The 24,499-nt window shown below is 40.7% G+C and overlaps 2 protein-coding genes across 14 annotated transcripts in view; one reads left to right on the top strand and one right to left on the bottom strand.

The window, feature by feature from the left end:
* Positions 1–8,983, top strand: part of ADAM22 (ADAM metallopeptidase domain 22) — a 139,507-nt gene extending 130,524 nt beyond the window's left edge. For all 10 annotated transcript variants that reach the window (XM_052802858.1, XM_052802776.1, XM_052802839.1 and 7 more), the window contains 2 exons: positions 4,116–4,239; positions 5,577–8,983. In XM_052802858.1, the coding sequence (XP_052658818.1) occupies positions 4,116–4,239; positions 5,577–5,597 (145 nt within the window). In that variant the 3' untranslated portion in view covers positions 5,598–8,983. The remainder of the gene's footprint in view (positions 1–4,115; positions 4,240–5,576) is intronic.
* Positions 8,984–13,197: 4,214 nt separating this feature from the next.
* SRI (sorcin) lies at positions 13,198–23,695 on the bottom strand. Of its 4 annotated transcripts, XM_052802870.1 has the most exons (9): positions 23,561–23,695; positions 22,257–22,340; positions 19,209–19,278; positions 18,420–18,463; positions 17,243–17,390; positions 16,965–17,078; positions 16,443–16,501; positions 14,705–15,794; positions 13,198–13,395 (listed from the first exon to the last, which is right to left on the bottom strand). In XM_052802870.1, exons 1-8 carry the CDS (start codon positions 23,609–23,611, stop codon positions 15,768–15,770), a joined length of 597 nt encoding a protein of 198 aa, XP_052658830.1. In that variant the 5' UTR covers positions 23,612–23,695; the 3' UTR covers positions 13,198–13,395; positions 14,705–15,767. The 4 variants fall into 4 exon arrangements, with proteins under 4 accessions (XP_052658830.1, XP_052658839.1, XP_052658859.1 ...); XM_052802879.1 differs by lacking the exons at positions 13,198–13,395; positions 23,561–23,695 and adding an exon at positions 22,531–23,097 and having other exon boundaries at positions 15,087–15,794; XM_052802899.1 differs by lacking the exons at positions 13,198–13,395; positions 19,209–19,278; positions 23,561–23,695 and adding an exon at positions 22,531–23,105 and having other exon boundaries at positions 15,087–15,794.
* Between the last annotated feature and the right edge of the window lie 804 nt (positions 23,696–24,499).

Here is a 24,499-nt window from a genome sequence, read left to right as displayed (position 1 = left end):
TTCTCTGTGAGCATCCAGCTGAGGCCAGAGCTGTGACCAGCCACTAGTTCCCTGCTCTCGCTGAGGCAGCTTTAGACCGTGTTTAAAGGAAGAAAAAAAAAAAAAAAGTTTTCTCCATTACAACCAAAGCAAAATATTGGCCTTCTTGGCAGACAACGAAAAAAATGCCTATTGATGTCAATAGGATCAGGATTTCATTTCAAGAGTTAGGGAGAAGAATTCATTAAAGTGTGTGAATGCCTGCTTCTGGGCCATTACTGTGCAGTTCTTAAAGCGGACGGCTCAAACCACAGCCTTTGCCTCTTCTGCAGCCCCCCACGAGCTGAGCCTCCCCTCTGCTGCTGCACTTTCTGAGGAAACTTGAGCACATTTGTGGTTTTTAAAAGGAATTGCATTTAAAATGTTAAAATGTTCAGCCACATCAGTGTTTTTAGAACATCCCAATTTCCTAATGTAGGATAATTTAGGCTGATGATGTCCTACAGAGCTGAACCCACAGCAGCAAAGGTCAGGTTAGGCTGACAGTATCTGCCTTTGGGCTTGAAATACTTTCACGGGGTTGAATGTTAATTGAATTTCATTAAATTATTTTAGTCTGCAAAACAGAATCAAGCACAGCTTCTGAACAGTTCAGATCTGTCAGGGCCACCTGCCTTGAGTTCAGCTAAAATGACACTCGAAGTCGCAAGACGTTTAGTTGTGTGACTGGGTGACACATTTCACACCGTCTCTTGTGGGCCAACACTCTCCCTGTTTAGGTGATAAGAAGGCAGAGCAGGCAGGCGCCTGGCTGCAGGAGAGTGCGTGCAGATGTCCTCCCGCTGCCACAGTGTTTTGTTGTGAATCACAGAATGGTCTCCCCACACTCAGTTTCAGGACAGAAAGACAGGTGCAAAATGGCCAGTACCTCTTGCTTTCTGGTCAGAAATTAGAATTCTTGCAGTGCCTTGAGGTGCATGGCTTCATTTGGGGTTGGCACTAAAACCTCTGAATCTCTGTCATGGTGTGTACAGGGCAGAACACAGTGCTAGGTTCTTCTATAAATTTCAGCTGGAAGCAACATTTGGCATGAAAGCCTAATGGATTTGATAGCAGGCTAACTAAAACCCCAGTGAAAGCTAAATGGATCCCACCCTTGACCAAAACTGCAAAGTTTTGCCTGCCTTTAACCCCAGCATTACCTTGCAAGTGTCCCTGAATGCTGTCTTTCTTCCATCCTGTAAATGAGAAACGTCATGTCTGGCTCTTTCTCATTTAAAGTATATGTAAATCTGGGATACACAGCACACACAATTGCAGGGCATAACCTGAAAGGTGATAAAAACCACCTCAAACAACTACGCTTATCACACAAGACGCATTGTAAGATCTGTGAGCATACGTTTAGTAGTGATGTTTTCACAGTCACAGTAGATGGCACTAAAGATCACAAAAACCAGCGTGTAACTGTAGCAAAAATAAGTGGGGAGGCCCTGTGAGGGGAGGGCAAGGTCATTTCTGTAAAAGTGTGCAACTGCATCCTCGATGTATCGATGTAGCTTTGCAAATGCAGGTGAGCAGCGATGTGCACATCAGTTAGGGGTGCAAACTGTAGTTGAGCAAGTAACGCAAAGGGGGGTTGAGAAGAAGGAAATGTAGGCAGCTACACTGGAGGTCTGGGCTTCAAAATCTTTTGAAAAGGCAGCATTGTGTTTCAGTTATGATGCAAAGCTGCCTGGCTAAAGGCTCAGTTAGGGATCCTGGTCAGAGGACATGCTGTGCAGGGAAAACGTTCAAGATGCCCCATCCTTGGGGGGTTACTGCTCCTTCCAGGATCACCTGCTCAGGCTGATGGACAGGTGGATTGGCCATGGCTTTCCCTCTCACCATGGCCTGCTCTTGCAGTGCCTAAAATAACCCGTGGGAAGAGCCTGTGGTGTGCAGGAGGTGATGTTGCCCCTGCTTGTAGCACAAGGGGTGGGAGATGCCTTTGTTCTGCGTGCCACCTCCTGGCTGTGGTACCTATATAAACAGCTTTCTGATAGGGCTTGACAAGTCTGATCTAACATCCCCAGTTTCTTGCTTCTAATCTCTAGGTGCATTGTTATAAATTTAAACATGAAGATTTTAAATTATCTTGCAGCTGTGGGGCAAAATTCATGAATAATTGGATTACTAATAATAGGTGAAATCTGCTCTCCTTATCTTCCCTCCTTTCTCTTCTCCTTATTTTTTTTCATTCTAGATCCACTAATACTTTATTAGTGATCCTTATCAGTCCAAGTGTGGGCAGAGGTGAGAGGACTTGTATGGGTAGTGAACAGCAGGGCACTGTTGAGAACCTTTCCCTGGATTTTTTTTTTTTTTTTTAAATAACCTGTTTTCTTGCATGTGCAGTTTGGTGCCCAGATCTGTGATGCTGGACATAGGAAAAGCTTGTTTTATACTGCAGGAGCTGTTTGAAATTTTCTTCCTGAAAACATTCACGTATGTCCAGTTCATCTTAATGGGTGATCAAAGTGCATGTGCTGAAGATGTGCTCTTTCATGTTTGGATAATTGTACCAGCCTAAATCTTACAAGTGCTGAACTTAGAGGCTACGGCATGAGGCATTAGAGCATTGTAAGCCAGATGGGAGAGCTCTCACCATATAATTTCCATTGACACCTTGTTGCTTGTGGCTACCATCAATCATTGTTTGTATGGGAGATGAGAGTGTGCTGTTGTAGGGAGCTACAGACACAAGAAAATGATACACTAGTCCAAAATAAAAGAATAATTATTTAAAGGTAAATTAATTTCATTTAGTAATAGAGATACAAAACAATTCCAGACACAAAAGAGTCCCTGCCTTGTCGGTAATCCTCTCTAGATGAAACGACATGATCCTGCAAATCCCAGAGCCAGGGATGTGGGGCTGTCTGCCAGGGGTGGCTCCTGTGGCTCCTTGGTATCAGTGATGGTGCTCATCACTGGGGTCTACAGCTGCACAACATGCAGCCTGCTGCTGCATTTGAGGGCCTTGGAAGACCCGTCTGTAGAAACCGAGGGAAACCTTCCATCTTCAGGGATGCATTAAGCTCAGAAGATAGTAGGCAGCAGTGCTCAGGGAGGGTCTGGGTGGTGTGCCTGCCCTAGCGGGAGGCCTCCTTTGAAAAATGCCCTCAGTCTGCAAAACAGAACAAGAAGGCCAGGGTAGCTCAATTTTTCTACTTTGAGGCTTTTTTTCCCTTTTATTCTGCCCAGATTTAGAGCCTGATAGGAACCTCTGAAGTGGGAAAAGTGCAGAATCTCAAAACAGAAGCGTAAGAGTTTTTCTTGGGTATAAAATTTCAGTCAATAATGTGCTGCTGCCTTATTGACATGAAAAGAATGCCTTTCATGTGATACAAACATTTACTTGCTCCTGCTTACTCTACTCACCTTGTACAGAAATGCTGATTGCCATTGACTAATCAGTCCATTTTTGTATATTCTCATCAGACTCTTTCTTTGGCTGGAACAATATGCACTGTATGATGCTTGCATGTCTAATAATTTGTTATTAGCACTTTGTATATGCCTTTGTTACTTCACAACTAACAGTTTGGCCTCCAAGTGCATGCATTTGTGTAAATTAATGTGTTATAAAAGAATAGATTTATTTGTTATGTTTGTATCAATATAGGAGGTGTGTAAGATATGCATAAAGACACTGTTAAATGCCATTTAGTCACTGGCAGAAGACATTGTTCAGCTTGTATTTATATAATCACTGTTTCTATTCAGGCTTCATAATGCTATGTCTATCTTTTAGATCTGTATTTATTCAATTGCAGATTTGGTTGTTAATTTTATAATGATTAATTACAGTACCATATAAAACAGTTTAAGAAATCATTTTTGTTATGCATTACAATTCTAATAAGAAGTAGGAAATTTTCTTTTTTTCTTCCAGTGTTCCTGAAAGCTATAAATACCTTTATTCATATCATGAAATTATTAGACTACTGATCAAACAACTTTATCCCCCCGATAATGAGCTAATAATAAACTATATACTTGGTTCTGAACCAAGCTTCAGAGTAATGGCAGTTGCTGTTGCAGTGCTAGGACCTGAAAACATCACATTTATTTTGTGTGTTTCAACATCTCAGGACACTGTCTCCTGCAAAGTCTCCATCTTCGTCCACTGGATCTATTGCTTCCAGCAGAAAATACCCTTACCCGATGCCACCGCTTCCTGACGAGGAGAAAAAAGCCAACAGGCAAAGTGCCAGGGTATGTGTCCCTCTTCTCTGTGCATTTCATCAGTGACTTGATTTACTGGTAGTTTTTTGAAAGGGAAGCGTGGCAGATCAGCATCTTTGACTAACAGCGAGAGCAGCAGTGGCATTTCCTTCATACCCTTAACTCCAGAAGCTGCCGAAGGCCTGAGCCTCTGGCAGCGATTAGGGCAGCCTCGGTGGCCGTGTTTACAGATATCCATTCAGGTTGCTCTTAAACCTGCCCTGAAGCCCAGATTTCACTGGTTGTCTTATTTCAAGCTGAGAGTGTGCCTGAGGCAGCCTTCGGGCTGTGGAGGACGGGCAGCCCTGGAGCAGGAGGTGCGTCTGGCTCTCCTCCCTTACCCCTTGCAGGGGGTGACACTGCCAGCAACTCTGATTCAGGCTGGGGGACAGCTGCTTTCCAGCTTTATGGAAGGGTAACTATATTGCAGTTAAGGAGAATGTGGAGGGCTTGTATCAAGCCCTTGCAGACCTGGAGGGACTTTGCTGCCACGTGCCCTGAGCCCACCTTGGCCCCCCCAGGGTGGGCAGGAACCACTGGAACGTGCTGTAGATGGTGATGCTGCTCTGCAGGGAGAGATTTCCAGCTGCTGCCAAAAGGCAACGCTAGCTGTTGCTCCCTTTGTATCAATTCAGACATCGCAGATACTTGAATAAGCAAAAAAACTCTGAAATGTACTTTAGGAGTTTTACTCGTGGTAGCTTTAGCTCATGTTCCTGATGCAGATGAGAGTCCCATCTCTGCTCTCTGTCCTTTTTTTCCAAGAAAAAAAGGAGTGGAGTGCTGCTGAGATGACCTGCATGCTGCTACCCCCACGTCCTGCTTGGGGCAGAAAGCCTTGTGAGGGGCAGCACAGGGTCTCCCACATGCATATGGAGCAGAGCAGCTTGGGGGAAGGGCTGCACTGATGTTTCTCAGCCCTGGAGCTGCCTTGGCACTAGCTCAAACCCATGGCAGAAATACATGCTGCTCTGAGCAGAGTTAGGCAGAAGAGAGTGGGAAATTACACTAAGGTTAGTGGAGCTATAAGGTAAAAGCTGTCTAACACAAAGTTGATGCTACACTGACATTTTTCCTTCAAACTCTCCACACTCCCAGCTGTGGACATTTACTATGCCGACTGCAGGTCATGCTGAAATGCTTGAGACTGCTGACTTTGCGGTCTGAACAGATACCCACCAGAGGCTGGGAGGAGACCAAGAGCATAGCCTTGGTGACTCGAGTGATGTAGATGCAGTTCCCCAAACAAGCTCCTCACACTGTTTGGGTAACAGCCTGTTCTATCTTGGTGTTCAGTGTGTGTTTGTGTTCCTTTTCCCCCTCTCCAGCTATGGGAGACGTCCATTTAGCTGCACTGTTTTCCTGGGGTGACATCAGAACTGTTTACTTCGAATTCTTTAGAAACTCAGCGTCACTGAGTCACTGCACATTCATCTGCTCTTCAGACAATTTGAAAGCTCAACAGAGATGCCCGTGATCACAGTGAGAACCTCCTTTCACCTGGAAGGGAAAAAAGCAGTCTTTTTTTTCTTTCTTTTTTGTTGACTAGTATTTTATGGATTTGATGAACAACCGAAATCATAACAATTAACAGGGGATAATTAGCCCGGATGTGACAAGGCTATTCCGCATGATGACAGATAAACTTACCTAGAATCCCAACTGCAGTCCATTTGCCAGTCCCGCATAAGAGAGGTTTTTCTCTGGTTTATTGCAGTCCTGAGTCAGACCAGAGTGGAACTGGGAACACACCTCCTGGGGAGCCCAGCCGATGTAAACTTGTACGCTGTATGCATGAACCTTGTGTTCTTTACTTTCCACATGTAAGGGATAAACGACATACTGTAGTAGAAATTAGCATGCAGGAGTAAGAAATATAGGATTTTTTTGTGACAGGATTTCAAGCTTTGAAAGGCAACTATTTGACACAAATGTCAAACAAACAAGGATTATATCTTTTTTTTTTTTCCTTATGTGTTTATAACCTCAGTATACAGATTGTATATATGTAAACATTTGATAATGTCAAAAATAGCTGTTATACATAAGTGTATTTTGCCAAATGCCGAAAGAAACAGTCATGACTAACATCATCACACTTCAAATTTTCTAATATTACGAGCAGACAACTTTGGAAATACAGAAAGTACAGTACTGTAAAACCGTGTCTCTCGGAAACTGGTGTTTGACCAAAATCTGTACTATCTTTTCAGTATCTTATACTGTCTTGACAATCTCAGTTGTATGGTAGACTGCAGAAACCAGTACAGCAGCACTTTGTCTTAAATCATTGTAAGAGGAACCAGCCAAAATACGTTGTTCAGTGGGATGACCAGTGTATCCTCTCACAGCTGTAATCAAGAATGATTTGGCAGACAACAGAGTCTTTGAGAAATACGCAGTTCAAACTTACTGGACATTTGGGAATACTTCTAAGTAGTCAATTCAGGATGTGGTGATGTGAAGTCCTCCTGGTGAGAGTTGCTGTGTATTTTTGATAGAGCATTTCAGACACTGTTTTAGATGGCAAGGCGTAGCTTATGAGAAGCATAACGATTTCACTGCACTAGATAATAACAGTGCTGGGCAAGTGGCCAGTTTCATTGCTGTCTTTTAATTTCTGTTACTGGAATCGCCTTTACCGTGCGCTTGAACGCTATGCTTGCTGCCCCTGAAGGCCCCTTGACAATTTTTTGGGGCATTAAACTGAGTACAAGTGAGTTTAGCCTAAAAAAGCAGGGTGTGGGGGAACAAATCTTTTACCATGGAGATGTTAATCTTGTGTATAAGTGGATGGTTAGTTTTCTAACACGTGAGACTTCTAAAGGTTGTTGTAAAACAAATGTCTTTTGATTAGGAATTTTCAGTCAGTAAGAAACTGGACCATATTAAATCAGTTTATAATTCTCCAGCTTTCCAAAATTGACTAATTCTTAGCTTCAGGTAGTACCATTGCAGAATAAAACACCTGATTCTGTGTGGTGCAGTTGAATACCTTGCCCAACAGCTGTATGATCAATTAGATACTATTGTAATGGGAGCATCTACGGTGTTTCTGAATCTTCTACCTCTTTCATGCGTTTCCTTTAATAAGTGAACCCAACACTTGCAGCCTTTTAATATATTTTTTTAACTTTTAAGTCTCTCGATAAAGTCAGATATATGTAAGATTAAATTAAGAAATGTTTAAAGATGTCAGCAACTGTAAAGTATGCAAGATTTTTAGAAGCACTATATTTTATGATTAGGCTGTGTGTTGGATTATGACAAAATATTGGCCTTGGTGTTCAAATGATTTTCCTTCACAGTCGACAGGTTCTGGTAAGTATTTTGGAAAAAGACAAATATGAGTGAGCACTAGTGCATGCAGACAGACCATCTGGAAGGAGCCAGTCACTTGTAAGTGCTTTAGGAAAAGATTCTGCACTTTTGTGAGGAGTTAATGTCCGTCAGCACTGAAGAATATTTTTTGCAAAGATTTACTTTGAGTGTAGGTAACTGGATGAAAGATAGTTGGCAGCGTGTAGCTCATGAAATTAGGGTCTGAGCCATAATCACTTGAAATCAGTATGTCTTCTATTGATTTCACTGGACTTTGAGCAGGACCCTCAAGGAATTCAACCACATTAGGACATTATGCTAACCTGATAGCCGCTGTGTTACTCTGTCGCCTGGAAGCTGTTTTTCCCTCCCATACTAGTACCTTGTCTTTAGTAACTGGCCTGTTCATCGTGTGCCTTTTATGGTATTTTGTTTGGATACAAACTGGCATGTAATTCTGAATAATCCTATTAGATTTCTGTGCATATTTTATGTTTACCACTGTTTACTCTTCCCTTTCCATTTGCCTTATCAAGAAGCAGCAAGATTTGGCAGACAGAACTGCATATAACATACTGGCTCTTTGTGTAATGTTCATAGCTTTTTGTTTTGCTAACAAATGGCTCTCCTGATGAATTTTCAATGTAGTATGTACTTTTAGCTTCTCTCTTGTTTTGGTATAATTCATTTGTAGCATATGATGATACAGTTATGTGTGTAGTCTAACAGTCACTTTCATGTTTGGAGATATGTAGTGACTGGAAGTCTAGTTATGAGCACTAAGTTTAAGTTAAATAAATATTGACTTCCACTTTGATGGCCTAGAGTGAGAACATCACAGGACTTGGGTCTTTGCAAAATTCTTCTGCAGGGAACTTTGCATTGGGTTGGTAACTTGGAGACCTTGTCGTTGCACAAAACCTGAACTAGCAGGGCTGTGTGAGCCTCCAAAGCCAATGCAGGTCAAAGAGAGAAGTTGTTTGCTTACATTCTGTGGGTTCCTACTTTTAAAATGTAGTGTGTTGGAAAGCTGCCAGCTTAATAACCTTGAAGATTGCAAACATTTTTATCCACTGCAGTTAGTTACACTGGCAATAGCAATATAAATTGCCGCATAATACCTCATCCAGTCTAAAATAAGTACTTGTATTGTCAGTAAGATAGCTCAGTCATTTTGACTCATTGAGACTCATGCTTTTGTTTTTCTTTTTACTTTAATAAATGAACTAGTTATTTCTAGCCATGCTGTAGATGCCTGTTGAAGTGGGGAGGTTATCAGTTCTTCTCAAATAGAAGTAATTGTCCATATGAGCATAGGACCTGCAGGATGAGCTATACTTAAGTTAGTGTTATGTATTTCAACGTGGGAGAAGAATCTTGTATGATTTAAAATAAAATTAGTATGACTAACTGATGGAGACTGGAAAATAGAGATCGTATCCAAATAATAACGCTGCACAATGATGCCACAGTTTAACAAGTAAAAATTTACCTGCTAATTCTGGATTTGTTGAGTTACGAACTTCAGTAATCCATACTATAGACTTTTGGTGAATATACTCAGGCAATATACCAGAAATGGTTGTGATTGATAATTTACATACAGTTTTTTTATATTTAAATTAGAGTTTTAAGGAGGTTGTTAATTTTTATACAGCCTATCTTTACTTAAGTTGTGAACTTAAGTCACTAATTGCCAGTTACCCATTTGAAGTGTGACTTGACTTTGAAGATAGCTACTTCCAAATGATTTAAGAGTTCCTGATTTATGAGATGTTGAACCTCCTAAGCTGATGCACTTATTAGGTAATTTTGGTTGTGCTAATGAACAAACGGACCTTTGAGCTATAGCCTGAATTAAAATCAAAAAGAAATTGTGTCAGTAGCTAGTGTACTGAAGTCCTCCTACCTGAATCCCTGTTCCTGGTTTTAAATGAACTGAGTGGTCTTGTCAACACCAATGTGACAATCATTTTCAAAACCAGAGCTAAGGATAGGTACATACACTGTTACAGGCATGCATGTAGTACAAGTTCTGACCAACTTTGCAGTCATTTTGTTAATGAATCCATTAATGAATAGGATAGGGTGTAACGTGAAAGAATGATGAGACTCCATAATCCTACAGGATAACAAGCTGGCTCTTAGGACTTGCCCTGTCATTGAATCCCACACCTAGCCGTCGTAAGCAAAATTATCACACTCCAGTGTAAAACTCAGCAAGCTCCTGTTCTCTTCTCTTCCATCCCCTTTCTGCTCCTACTGAAAAGCATTTCCGTGAATGATAATTACATCCAGTAAGAACCTCTTGTGTTAGTTGGCCAAGATCAAAAAGCTGCTAAGTTTGTCACCTTTCCACACAGTGGCCTGGATAAGGTCTTTCCAGGGCTGTTAATACATCTTTTGCTCTTGCTACAGTGTAGGTGATGGAGCCTCATGTCTCATGTGCGATTTGCACTGGTAAAACCATTTGGTGGCTCAGTCATCCTGTGTCTTTCTCACCCTCTCGCATTGTTGAAGGCCAAGTCGGTGAACCTAAAAGTTTTGCTGTGTCCTATTTCTCTTGCTGCAAGTCTGAAGATCATCCATTTCTTTCTCTAAGTTATCTGAGTATCTATCTGTATCATTAGCAGACTGTTTGGGCCACTGTTATCAACCACAGTGTGAGGTTATATTTACCTCATTTTTAAAGAGCCTGAGCATTCTGGTCTTCTCTGAAGCCAGTTTTTTGTCCAGAATGGATTATCCATCAGACAGCTGAGCTGATGACCCACTATTTGCATGGCTTCCAAACCATACGAGACATCAGCAATAAGGGATTTGACTTTGATCAGGTTTCCTGAAGACAGATATGAATAAACTGCACACATATGTACAGCTTGTCATCCCATGACTGCATGGTGGGGTAACGTTCATGTGTGCACATAACTGTTATTCTAATAGAGCAGGAAAAAAGGAAACGGTGAACCTGAGTGTGTAGGCATAGTTGCAATACAGATAGGACTCTTAAGTGTGATTTCAACAGGAAATTAAGTAATACCTCCTATCATCTACACTAAAAAAACTCCTTTGACCTGAGTATTTTCCAAGTTGGCTTACGAAAATATTTCTGGTGCCTCAAGTGTGGATGCTGATGTAAACTAAAGCTTTGGAAACAGTAGCTCATACACCCAGCAGGTGGTATCTTGTCATTCCACAAGTTTTCTGCAACTATTTGGAAAAGCACTACAACAGTCAACATTAATATGTTATCTCAGCCAAGTAACAAAAACAAGCAGTAAAAATACGTTCAGAACACAGAAATGTGGTTGTTTGCTCACACTTGAGAAACTTTGTACCCGACTTCAAAATTGGCTCACCTAGCCAGGTCTGGTGGTTTTAGTTCTCTAAAATCCAATCTACACCAGTTTCAAAATCACTTTAGCTAAGCCAGCTTTAAACTGTTTAAAAACTTCTGCTACGTAGACAGACTGTAATTGCAATATAACTCAGAATGAGATGAGGAAGGTGGGGGAAAATAAGCGCAGAGCACTTAAAAAGAAACACATTCTCTAAGGGAGAAGTATAGGTGTCTTACACTATTTTTAATTACTAGAGCATAAAATGTTAAAGCAACAAGCTAATTTTTTTTAATTCTGTGTTCCTCTGAATAAAAAAAAAAAAGTTTTGGTTAAAAAAAAATCTTAACATGAGGCCTTAAGACCTTATATATTCTAACTTTAGCATGGAGAGTCTATTTTTACAACCACGTTAGAAATTCTGTATATAGGCCTGACTGACCTTGTAAGTATAGTGGTGCTAGCAGCTAATCATGCAATATCATAAGGCTCTGTATAACAGTAAATGCTGATTTATTTTGATTATTGGTACAAGGACTCCTGCTCACTGCCTGTGTAGAGACTCTGCATATTTTATGCTTGGAAATACAGTCCAGAACATATTCAAACTGTGAATATATAACCTGATTTTTCTTTTCTTAAGGGTAAAAATATATTACAATAAGTAATGTTTTATATAGAATACAGTACTTATTTTTATTGTTGCATAAATGCAAAATATTTTTTTCAGAATAGCAAAGCATTACAGAATTTTTAATCCGCTGGAGAAAACACTATTTACAGTATGACCTGTTCTTTCAGCAAAGCTTTTGGGGTGGTATATACCAATTGGCTCTGCCAGCTTCATTTTGTGCTAATGTTTATCTTCAGCTTTGCTGTAAAAAAAGGCTATCTATTTTTTCATTCATACTAGCCCTTATTGGTAAAACATTTAGAGAGGCAAGGAGAATCACTTGAAGGGGCTGGGCTAGTATTAGCAAAAACAACCGATCTATACCATATTGTTGTCTTTGCTAGTTAAAATCCTTTAAAGAACATACCTGATGTAATAGAAACTAAGATTTTGACAAACACCAAAATGAAGCATTGCAATTTACAACTTTCTAGCTTTGAGTGTGATATTTTTGTCATAAACATTACAGGCATTGGGCTGTTGAAGTGAATGAATCTGGCTTTCATGTAGCTAAACAAAACGTTGCTTTTTATAAAATAAAATCATTGTAATTTGGGGTTCTAAATTCCTGCTCACTTTTAATAACAGCATCACAGTATCTACTTCTATCAGAGTATTTAATACAAATGCCTGTGGTTTTCAATGTTACTAACATATTGTAACATCAGTAAAGTGACTTTCAATGACAAAGACTGTTGTATTTTGTTCCCAGAAGTCCTTATATTTAGCGCTTCCAGTTTCATAGGTCTCTGTAAAAAGAAAATGATGCACACACGGGCAAAAATGCTAATGGCTAATAATAGAATACAGATGCTATTTTTCAATATATTTTCAATACTGTTCTCAAGGCAAATCTAAAATTACTGTTCCTTAGGTTTGCATGTCTGAGGGAAACCTAGAAAAATTATGTACATTCTAAGCTATGCCCAATTGTTTGCACAAAGGTCAAGAGCAATCACCCCACTTAGTATCATATAAGCATCATTCCCAGTATGCCTTTTGGGAAAGAGAAACCCTTAATTCCAAGTTATAGATAACTGTGTTTCTCTAAAGCAGGTAACTTACATATTCAGATTGCTTACTGAATCTACTCTTAATGGGGAAGCAACTTTAGCATAGGTTTCAGGTTTTACATTAGTTTCAGGTGGTTTTTTTTTAGTTAGATGACAGCAAATTCTGTAGGTACTCCTTAGCAAGTTTCTTAGTTTATGTCTAAACATGAAAGATGATTTATCCTATCAGTCCCTGTGAATACCATGGATTTTTGAAAAGCTTACAGAGAACAAAAAGCAATTCTTTCTTGGGTAAGTGAGAATTTGTTCCTGGTTTTGGAGCAATTAGTTTGACAGTTTTTTCTGTTTTGTGTTTAAAAGATCCCTGAAAAAAACCCTACTGGTTCACACTGTTGTTCTTGCAGCATTTCACTGCCCAGTAGCTGGCTGATGCCAAAATAGTAATTCAGCCTGGGGAAATAAACCGAGAAAGACTTCGGTCTTTCTGAGTGTTTGTTATTGGTCCCCTTCTTCCATTGCTCCAGATACCTGTTACGTCTCTCATTAAAAAAAGTACCGCCCCCCCCCAAACATGCAAAACAAGCTAAACACATTTTTTTCAAGCCAAGCTTTTCTTTATAGGCACAATTTTACTCCCACATATTATTTCATCAATAATTCTCATGATTTATTTTATAACTTCATACCTGTATAGGAGTGTGGAACTTCCACAGGGTGTCAGATCATTTAATAAGTTATGCTTATCTACAAGAATGTTACATTCATTACTGCCTGACGTTTTCTTTCATTAGCAGTTTCAGGTCTGTGGTGGGTGGAAAATTGGAAGAGGAAAAGCAAAAAAAAAAAAAATTGCACACCAAGGCAAAACAGCTTAATAAATGAAGGAAAAAAAGCGGGGGGGGGGGGGGGGGGGGAAGCCATGCAAAGGCAATCACTCACCACCTCCCACCAGGAGACTAATGCCCAGCCAGTCCCCAAGCAACAGCTACTTCGCAGAGACTTACCCACCCCTACCCCAGGTTTATTGCTGAGCATGACATTATGTGGCATGGAATATCCATTTGGGTTACCTGTCCCCATCACGTTCCCCTCCCAGCGTCTTGCCCACCCTTGGCCTACTCACTGTGGTCACAGAGTGAGAAACAGACTGCTCAGCAACAGCTAAAACACTGCTGTGTTATCAATGCTATTTTAGTCACAAATCTAAACCACAGCAGCCTATGGGCTGCTATAAAGAAAATTAATTCCATCCCAGCCAAACCTAGTACAAGACCAGAAACACAATTTAGCAAAAGTGTAAGAGAAAAGTTGTGTGGGTAATGAGCATTTTGGTAAAGATGTCTCATCATTTTTAGGGTAAAATTAACAGTGTAAGGATGAATACTGTAGTCTAATCAAGACCCTACAGGAAGAACAGCCTTTGCTTCATACTCTTACTAACCTCGTCAGCTGTCAAAGTTTTGAACTGCAGCAGAACTGATGTTGGCTACTTCACTCAGACAAACCTTTACAGACTTTGGTCATTATGTCAGATATGTTTTCTGTAGCCCTCCATGTCCATTTCCCAACTTCATGTGCAACTGGACAATGCATAATTATCAGAATGTGGAAGTATAATCATGTCTATACCTTTAAAATTAATTTTTAAGGGGAGAAAGAGAACTAGCTTCTGAAATGAAACTAAAAGTGATATCCAAAGGATTCTGAATTCAAGTAGTAAGTACTAGTTGCTTCTTTAGGTGAGACCAGCCCAGAAACTACAGACCTGGATTTTACAGTACTCTCAGCAAGCTAGGGTATAAAACACTACCTTCAAGCAAGATACCTGCTCTGAGGATTATTTCTGTTGTTTGCCCAGTGACATATATGCATATGTATCTATACATATGGACGCATGCACAGTTTTGCTTTCGTTCCTTAGTGCAAAGGCTGCTCCCCAAAAGTGCTCTAAACCACTAATATAAGAAATATGCTCCTTTTAACATTCTTCTGGCATTCTTTGCCTTTACCAGGCTAGCAAAAAACCATCTATCGCTCCTCTGTGGTAGGCAGAAGGCAGAAATTAACAAAAGTTTCATTAACTTATTTCATTGGAAAAAAGTTTGAGCTACCTTCATACAGTTGTGCTGCTCTCTCTTCCCACACAATGTCAATCTTCCCCTCAAAAAAGAAAAAAAAAATCAACCAAAAAACCCCACCAAACAAAAAAACCCCGTATTTTTTCCCTGAAAAACCTCAGGCAAAAAAGTCTTGCTTTTCTGTATCTGCTTTCATGTAAATTCTACAGCACTGGTAATCACTGCCGTGATCTGAAATAGTAATCTGGCAAGAACTTTTCAAAGTCGGTGTTAGTTGGCATGTAGAGGCAGGAAGGCTACCTGTTAGGGTTTAAAGTAGAGGAGACAGAAACATTAATTTACATGTAACTGAAGTCTGGCAGCTTAGAAGTTCATTGTTAAAGGGGAAGTTAATGTATAAAGTGACACAGCATCATTTTTGTATGTTTAAAAGTGTTTTATATAGTGACACAAACAGAGCAAGAATCTTGCTGGAACAATAGCCCCCTGTACAAGAGCACACTGCTAGAAGAGTTCTGTGCTATGTTTTGTCGCATCCCTGCTTATGAGAAGTTCCAACAGGTAGTCTTACACTCAGCGCATGGTGTCACCGACTTCATCTTGAAAACAGCTAGCTGCTGAAATAAGCAACTTAAACTTACTGATGTTCTAACAGACCAGCATAAAATGACCATTCCAAAAGCTCTTTCATTTTGTACATCTGTCTTACTCCTATCATCTTGTGTCATACACATGATACTATTTAAGACAGAAAAAGGTAAGTTGCACTCCAGGAACTAGTTTTAGTGAATCACAGGAAAAAAGTAAACACGTTACAGAAAAACTTACTATCTGCATAATTTGAGTTATACATAGTGAATTGCAAGTTTATGAAAATAAAAACATCTTTAATCGTCACAGGTTGGAAGTTAAAGACAACAGTACATGAGTAGTTTATATTCATTGTCAAAACTAAAAAAATGCAAGTGTGTAAAGCAATACCTTCATAAAATAGGCAATCTGCAATACTGAGATACACAATCATTGGAAGATTTGGCAAAGCAAAACACAAACTGGAATGTTAATTGTGATCATCCACAGCTTGCTTCCTTTTGATTCAGACGCTCATAACACACTGTATGAACTGAAAAAAGAAAACCCACTTATTAGATGTATGGTAGAGAACAAGTTTTCACTTCTTCCTCCTAAAATACCCATTGTCACTACCCTCTTCTGTAAACAAATTGAGTCCATGAATGACAAAGCTTTGAAACTAAATATGAAAATTAGCTAATAGTTAATTAAAACAAAGCATCTCCTTAACAACAACAACAAAAAAAACCCCAGGAATACTTGAATCTAGTGTTCTCCTTGTCCTGCACAGATGCAGTCAGGAAGCCAAGACCTATGGGTCTGACTGTGATTTGTGTCTGTCCCCAGCATACCTCCCCCAGCCTCTGCTGGGAAAAATGCCTACCAAGCCTTAAAACAAAAAATGAAAAAAAGTTACAGAAAGTGACATTAGCAAGCAACACAGCTTCTTAGATCTTCTTGAACCATGCTGGTAAGAAGTCCAGACAAAAATGCACAATGACATTTTACCGAACTCTATAAAATATGTGAAAATTTTTGAGACAATGCTCGACAAAACCCAGAACCTTTGTACTCTCAGGTAACACCACAAGTATAGGGAAGACAGGCATGAACTCACATCATTACTTTTAGTCTTCAGTTTAAAGTTTTTCTTTAGTTTTACCCTGTAATTTTAACTGATTCCTTAAAGTTCACTTACATCATCATACTGGAAGTTCACAAAACCTTGCTGAGATGTATCCCTTCTTCTAAAACATTCTGCAAAAATGCAGTAAAAAAACCAAAACAGAAACCAGGTAAGAAGAATTAATCAATTTTTTTAAAATGCATAGTACTTCCATAAAATTCCCCAAGTCACATGAATGAGGACTCATGAAGAACACTGCAGTTCATTCCAAGACTTAATTTCCTGTTCTTAATTTTCGTATTTATTATATACAACCCTTTATGTTCTGTTAATAAATACAGTTTCCCAATTTTGATAACGTAACTCTTCTAGTCTCTGGAATAAGCCCTGCATTAGTTTTAAGTCCATTTTTCAATGGGGATTTAAAAATCATAATCTATAATTGTTCCAGTTCTGCCTGTAAACTGTATTGAAAGAAACCTATTTTGTGGTACGTAAAAGTTAAAGCTGAACTTGAGATTAGTGAGTAATAAGATTTTATTAAATAAATATATATTATGGGGATGATAGTAACAAGGCTATAATCCAACATACCAGTGAGAGCTCTCAGTTTCACACAGCAGGCAATGTAATCGTCAAATGTAATCTTTCCACGAGTGCTGTACCGCCTTGTGATTGCAGTCACTGCCTGTGGGCTCAGTCTAAATCCTATTTGAAAATAAAAAGTCTATTTTGAAAAGAAAGGTAAGTTAACAGAATCCAACACATTTTTAATTGGAAATATCATGTGTCAGTTACTGCAGGATGATAACTGGTACTGGGAAATGCTGTAAGTCAGCGTCAGAAGCAAGAACATTTCACAACTTACTTACCCATATTCATCAAGGCTTTCTCTAGTTCTTGACGATCCACTGTACCACTTCTATCGTTGTCAAAACTTACAAAATGTTGCTTCCAGCCATTGACCACAGCCCAGAGTTCTTTAAACTCATTAAATCCCAGTGTGCCAGACATATCCCTCTGATTGCAAAGCTAAGAAAAATATTTAACTTAAAAAAAAAAAACAAACCCTCTTCAATGGAAATTTATTTTTATCATCTGTAGTTAAAAATTCTTTCTTGAAGGTCAATATTAACAATATTTTTACTATTATTTATTTTTCTAGTAGAAAACTAACTAGAGCATCCCACAGCACAGAGATAATACTACCGACCAAAACCAAAGGTCAGAGAACTTGCTCTCCCCACTTCTTCTCAGTGAAACCTGATAAAACTATTTGCTCTTTGTGAATTTAACTTAGTTCACACACTTTTACCTGCCGCAGTTTAACTGTTACCACTAAAATACATATCTGAAATAAAAATAGATGCCAAATGAAAAATTAAGTTAGAATAATATCAGTTCTCTCACATTCTAAACAGTTCGTTCAGGTGAGCTAAAAGCCCTTCCAGTTTCATTTCTGCTTTTTTCTTTTTAAAAAGCAAAACATTTGAATGTGACAATTTGACTAGAAAACTCCAAAGATTCCAACCTTGCACTGTATACCTAAGTCTTCCATAGGTCCTACTGCTGAATGCCATATACTGTCCCACTAGATACTCAAACTTGATTCATTCAAGAACAAGATTTAGGGGGGCTTAGATTATATTCGGGCTGTGTAGTACAAATGCTTAATTCATTAGGAAGGATTAGAATGCTGTCCTGTTTGAAAAGCACAATGAGCGGTTTTCACAAAACTCTCTTCTGGGCTGCCAGACCTGACTCTTCACACATTCAGTGGAGAAACACTCCCCTAGGGTTAGAGGGATACCACTTGTTGTAATATCAGTCACCAAGAGTCTCATTTTTTTATTATTATTATTATTATTATTATTATTTCATCCTGTAGAATGAACAAGAATGGAATTTTGTAGTTCCTCAATAATAATGATCACAATACTCATCAAGTAAGGGCTGAATGGGAATTACAAAGCATTTCCAAAACTTTTGGCACCCTCTCATCTTTGCTTATGTAATGCAAAAATGTTTACATTTCATAGTAAAGGATACATCCAGCATTGAGATCATGAGTCTGCAAGTCTCTAAGTTGAAAGCTGTTTAAATTAGAAAAAGGAAAAATAAATTATATTAAAAGAATGATTTTCAGTCTTGTTTATCTAAATGTAAAATTTTAAATTGCTTTTTATTATATACTGATAATATATTATAATTATAAAATATTACATAATTGCTTCCACTGTATATAGCCATACCGTATTTTGACCCAAATAAGAGCTTTTAACCATTACTTGTTAGAAAAACTGACAGCAGACAATCTGGAGGCAATTCAAGTTATATTTAAAATTAATTTGCTCTTATCTCAATCTGTAAAGGTTTTGGATTTCAGTCAAAGTGATCATTTATATTTCACCATAGACACCACTTGAGCAAGCCAGGTTTACTCATACAAGCTCCATTTTGTAAATTGAACACTACATCTCCTGAGAGAGGAGTCCTGCCACAGAATTTTTTGGTCAATATCAAAGCTCAATTTAAAAACAAAGCAAAACACCTTTTTAAGAATTGGCTGTCCATTACAAAACAAAACTCCAAAACACTTCTCCAACTCCGCAGCTCAGCAGTGGGGAACTAAGGAGGCTGAGAAGGGACAGCACACAGAACTGAATACAGAGAATTTACATTGCAAAGTAGTCCACACGGAAAGAAAGCCCATTTACCATGCAAATAAAAAAAACCTCTGCAGAAGGCACAGCTACAAGTGTTTTCTAGAAGATGGCAAAAGAATTAGTATGCTTTAGGGTTGGAGGTTTTTTTGGTTTATTTAAATCATTAACTTACGTTTATACGCTCCTGCAATCCCTGACTGGGTGAGACATCTCTGTAGCTCATCAGCATCTATTTGTCCATCCTTTCGATAACAGAAGATGTTATCAGCTATTGTTTTAATTTCCTCTCCCAGGCTGGTTATTCCCAGTACCCACTCCCTTTTCAGCAGCATTAAATTAGTTACCCTTTCAAAACACAACTGATTACCTGCCTGCTATATGACAGAAACTGCCTTTTATAACCCATATCTGTAATGATGTTTCTTTAGCTGATATTTTTGCAATATGCATTAGCTTTCCCATCTACTGATGTACTAAAAAATGAACAGGATTGTCAGGTTTGCTCTAAATGTAACTTCTAAAAAAAAAAAAAAAAACCGAACCCACATCAAATAGTGGTAGCATATACTTGAGAGCCAGCTGCATAGAAACCAAGACGCAAAATTTTGAACAGAAAGACGGCTTTCCTTAAAGTACTAATTTTAACTTAGCGGGTATTGTAGTCACTTTAGATTATACGTTTATGATCTCACTGCTACAGTAGGAAACCTGGAACCCAGATCATACGTACCCTCTTCTCAAGACAGCCTTAAGACTTAACAAATCTAAAAAACCCTGGGTTTTGGGGAATAGCAAGTTGTTAGCAGAACAAACAAAAGCAGAAAGCAAAGAACCTTGAAAGAAAAACAAAACAAACCCAGAAAAGATACCTATCTGCATGGTTTGGAAAATGACTTGCTTCTAATGCATCCTGCTCAGGACCAAATAGAGAAAACAACTGCCAATTCATGGAAAGCAATGAGCTGTCAAAAGTGGAGCTGGAATTCTAGGTCACATTCCTCACACACCCAACGTGAAGTTTTGTTCACAGAGAGTTTCAGTATAATTTAGCCGCATTTAGGGATGGAACATTATATCTGTAGATATAAAAAATTATGTGACTTTTGTAAAGCATTAAATAGCGAAAAGAGTTGCTTTATTTTTGAAACAAATTCATTTGCCTCAGCATTCTCCTACTGTTTTTAAATTCAATAAACATTTTTTGTTTTCTTCTAAGAACAGAGATATGCTACTAAATGGCATGGTGGGAATGGCACAGCCAGGTAACTTTCAGAAATGGAGTATCATTATTTAGAGGACAAATAGTAGTCAAGACATTAAATGACATTTGACAAGGTCTGAAAAAAAGAGCAACATTTTGATTCTATGTAAAATTAATGGCAGCTAAACCCAAAATTGCTTCCAATCTACTCCATTGGTCTAACTATACAGATGTATTTAAAACTTTACATTCACAGGAAAATAAAATAAAAGATATTGGAAATAGCCATGCATATTAAGCAGCAAATCTCTTCAAAGCCCTTGTGCCTTCTGAAACAAAGGCAGGATCTGCATAACTTTAAAACAGGCAGGAAGACAGAAAAGCATGATTTGTAATCATGTTTAACATTACCAAAAAGATGCTTGGCTTTTTTTTTTTTTTTAAGTAGAACTTAAGCAGTTAAACTAGGCAAGTCATAGGGGCTTTGCAAACAGACTGAAAAAAGAAAATTATTAGTTCCTACAAAGGAAGACTTAATTAATTGAATAAAGATTTGAAACAGTACTTTTGACTTTCTTCTGTAAACAAAGGAAACTAATTTCTCAAATCTAAGACAAGATCTCTGTTGTAAACTACTTCAAAGAAAGCTCAGAGATAACATTATAGGCATAAAAACAACACAGAGAGCAGCAAACCATAACCAAAAACTTCACTAATTCTACAGTAAGTACTTATGGAAAACTGCGAGATGTGGCTTTTTGCAGATTTGCACGGATGGCTGTAAAAGTAACTGATAATTCATCTGTTCCATTTCACTGTCTCCTTACAGGGTTTTTACTTCTGCACAGCCACTGGTCTCGCTCTTCCAAGGATAACATTTCAAAAGCTACCTAGTTTACTTCAGTAACGAATTACTTCTACAAATAGAAAGTATTTAAGAGTACTAACTTAAGCACTCTTAAGCTAACTTGTTTGTACCCATTAGCTCACTGGTTCCCCAGCTTTCAGTAACCATGCCTCAGGCGAGAAGCCTGGGGATGGTCTACGCTTTGCTGAGGTCCAGCTCCTGCCACCTCTTCTCCACAGCGCTGCATCCTGTTTGCTGTTACCTCCTTTTCTCTTTACACTAGGAGCTTACTCATTTTTTCAGTGTCAGTTATTGGCTCCACTGCTGATTCCTGGCACACATCCAGGTGGCACCTGGATGCAGAGGCATCTCAGCTGGCAGGCAAATTGTCAGCCCATTCAGCAGAATTTAGCTTGGGCTCCACCTCACCAGAGAGGCCTGCCTCACTACACATAGGTCATTCCAGTGTTCTCCTTTACTACAAAAACACACTGTCTACCTATTTTCATAAGCAATGTTAAAGAAGTAATATATGGACTGTAAGATGCATTATTAATTCAAAAGAATAACGTAAAGAACAAAAATAACCCAAATTACAGTCTTAAACTGGGAACTTAAACATCAGCTAATATTGCCGAATTCAAACTTTCATGTTGTGGCTACGTCTACCTGTGCGTAACAGATCCAGGAGCGGAGTTTTAGACTTGCACACACCCTAGAAGTGTGCAATAAATAGCTATACATATGGCCCACAAAGACAGAACTTCAGCTCAATAAACATAATGTACTTGCTCCTAAACTTTGTAATATAGTTCAAGAACTACTTAGTTCTAGTAACACCCATAATTATGCGAAAACAATCTATGACCCACAATTACAAGAAAGAAATTTGAAATGCAGTGCAGAGTGACAGGGAGGAAAAAAGAAAGGCCTAAATCAAAGTTGTGAATGCCTTTTCCTCTAAAAGAGTAATCACTCTATCCTACCACCAAACCCAGATACTGGCACAACTCAAGACTGCTTTTCCATTTGTGAAGTTGTTTTGTTTTAAGAACTTGGAACAATAGTTTTCCCCACTGCAAATATTAGGTATTCCTCTTTCCAAAAGCTAATGTAGAAATTACTCCCTAGGAAAAAAACCCCAAGAAATAAATAACATTTTGTAAGTTTACCTGCCCTGCTACTGCAGCAAAATAACCATACAAAGGATCCTGAGCTTGTCCAGGGAATGCTGGCCCTCCTGGAGCTCCTCCATACTTTAGAAATCAAGAAGAAAATTAATTTTAAATTAATGACTCAGGTAATTGTTAAGAAATTGTAGTGTATGTACTTAAGAATCAACTTCTGTTTTTATATACACACCATGCAAAAAAGTCAAATCAACAAAAAAAGTAATTGCCTGGGGGAAAAAAAAAAAAAAAGGCACAATCTTGGTAGCAATATAACCTTTTATTATAATTGAAGGAGATCAGTGTAAAACCTTGCATAGGAGCAATCCACTGATCTAGATGCAGTGTGGTGTATCTCATCAAGGTTGAATTTTAGAGTCTATTACTAGCAGAAAATGGGGTACTGAAGATCAGACTACTAAGGCACTGCAGATTTTTATTTCGACTTCAAAAAAGTTGAGCAAGACAGATCTCTAGGGAAAATACTTGGAAGAATACGTGTTTAGCATGGAAATTCTTAAATAAAATTGATTCTTAAGTGAAAATCATGGAATGACTGAAGTTAATCTTGTTTGACCAAGTTGAACCAATAATCTGCATAACGGAGTCTATACCCATCTTTTGCCGAGACAAGAATATGCCTTTTTTTGGAAATGGCCAGCGTTTCATCAGGAGTACCTTGCTCTTCGAAACCGCTTCGCTATTTCTCAGCCCCACGAAGCGAAGACAGCTTTACACGCGGGATCAGACACAAGCCCTCGCTCGAGGGATGGCGTGGGGAGCCGACTCGGGGAGCGACACCCCCAGAAGTGACTTTGGCCCACCGGCAGCACCTGCCGGGCATGTGCCTCTCTCTTCCCCTCTCCCGCCGGCGGAACCCCGAGCCGCCCCGGCCTGGCTCCAGCAGCACCTCCCGCGGGGGAGCGGCGCGCAGGAGGCCGGGCGGGCCGGGCTGAGCCCCGCCTAACGCGGCTCAGATCGCTTCCCCGGGCGGGCCGGAAAGCCGACAGTCCCTCCCGCCCCGGTCGCGGAGAGCCCATGAAGCCACCCCTGCCTGCGCCGCGGGGACGACAGCCGCTCTCCCGCTCGCTGCCGGGCCGGAGGGCGCCTCAGGTCCCCGCAGTGCGCGGGGAGGGGAGGGAAGGCAAGGCAGGGGAGAGGCTGTCCCGCCCCAGGCGCCATCGCCCCCACCTCAGCCAGGCTACCCCGCCGCCGTGGCGGCCCCGAGCCCGGGTTCAGCGCGGCCGCGCCCCGCCCGGGCTCAGCCCCCGCCGCCGGGGCTCAGCCCGCCGCCAGCCCCCGCTCACCCCGCCCTGGTAGAAACCGCCGCCGGGCACCGGCTGCCCGGGAAACGCCATCTTCAGCGGGTACCTGCCCCTGCCAGCCCGGCCTCGCCCGGGCGCAACCACCCAGCCAGGAAGGGGGTGGGGTGGGGCGGGACGGGCCGCGAGCTCTGGAAAGGGCCGCGGCTGGCAGCTCTGCTACCCGTGCGCGCAAAGGCGGCTGCCTCCGGTCAGCGGGACAGCCGGGCAGTGCACGACGGTGCCGTCGGGAGCTGAGGGACGAGCCCTTCCAACCCCCCCCCACCCCCCCCCCCCTCCCCATCGGTGTGGTACAGGCCGCCAGCCCGGAGGCGGCTTTTCCTCCCCACAGCAACTAGGCGGCGCGGCGTTGCTTCGGGGCCGCCCGCACGGGGGCGGCGGGTCGGCCACTTCCCCTGCGCTTCCCGTCGCTGCCGGTGTTGTCGGGGCGGTGCGGCCCCGTCAGGGCGGGACGCGGGCGGGGAGCGCGGCGGGCGCTGTAGGCTGCGGCGTGTCCCTGCCAGGGAGCTGTCAGACGCACACGGGAGGCGGCACCCGTGGTGACCACCGGGCAGCTGGGAAGGAGCCTGCGCCCCTGGGCGAGAAGCCCGGAGGCTCGGTGCTGCTGCGGCCCTGGCCCGCCCCGCGGACTGCTGCTCCTGTGGAAGTCGTCGTCTGTGACCCGCTGTTACCTACTGAGGCGTTTGGAAAGCTCTGGCAGTGTTCACCGGTGAATCGCCTGTGTTGGTGCCAGATTGTTTTAAAATCGCCCATTCGTCATTGACAAAAAGGCCGTAAAGCACATAAACTCGGTAGTTTGTGTGTACGTGTCACAGAATGCATCGTTACGTTAAACGTGTCCTCCTTTTTTGGTACCGTAGCTTTCTCTTCAAAGTCTGAACACGCTGTCCCTGGTCCCAAAGACAGAGAAAATAGATAAGCTGT

This window comes from Harpia harpyja, chromosome 1 (assembly GCF_026419915.1).
Source record: "Harpia harpyja isolate bHarHar1 chromosome 1, bHarHar1 primary haplotype, whole genome shotgun sequence".
NCBI classification, from domain to species: Eukaryota; Metazoa; Chordata; class Aves; order Accipitriformes; family Accipitridae; genus Harpia; species Harpia harpyja.
Note: the sequence above shows the minus strand (reverse complement) of the source record. Positions and strands in the feature narration are given on the sequence as shown.

Excerpts from the sequence above, each read along its gene's own strand:
- SRI (XM_052802870.1), bottom strand. The coding sequence starts at position 23,611 with ATGGCGTTTCCCGGGCAGCCGGTGCCCGGCGGCGGTTTCTACCAGGGC. Across the intron at positions 17,391-18,419 it reads TCATGATCTCAATGCTGGAT|AGGGATATGTCTGGCACACT; the intron begins GTATCCTTTACT and ends CTTTGCAATCAG. Across the intron at positions 15,795-16,442 it reads TGAACTTCCAGTATGATGAT|TTCATACAGTGTGTTATGAG; the intron begins GTAAGTGAACTT and ends TTCTTTTTTCAG.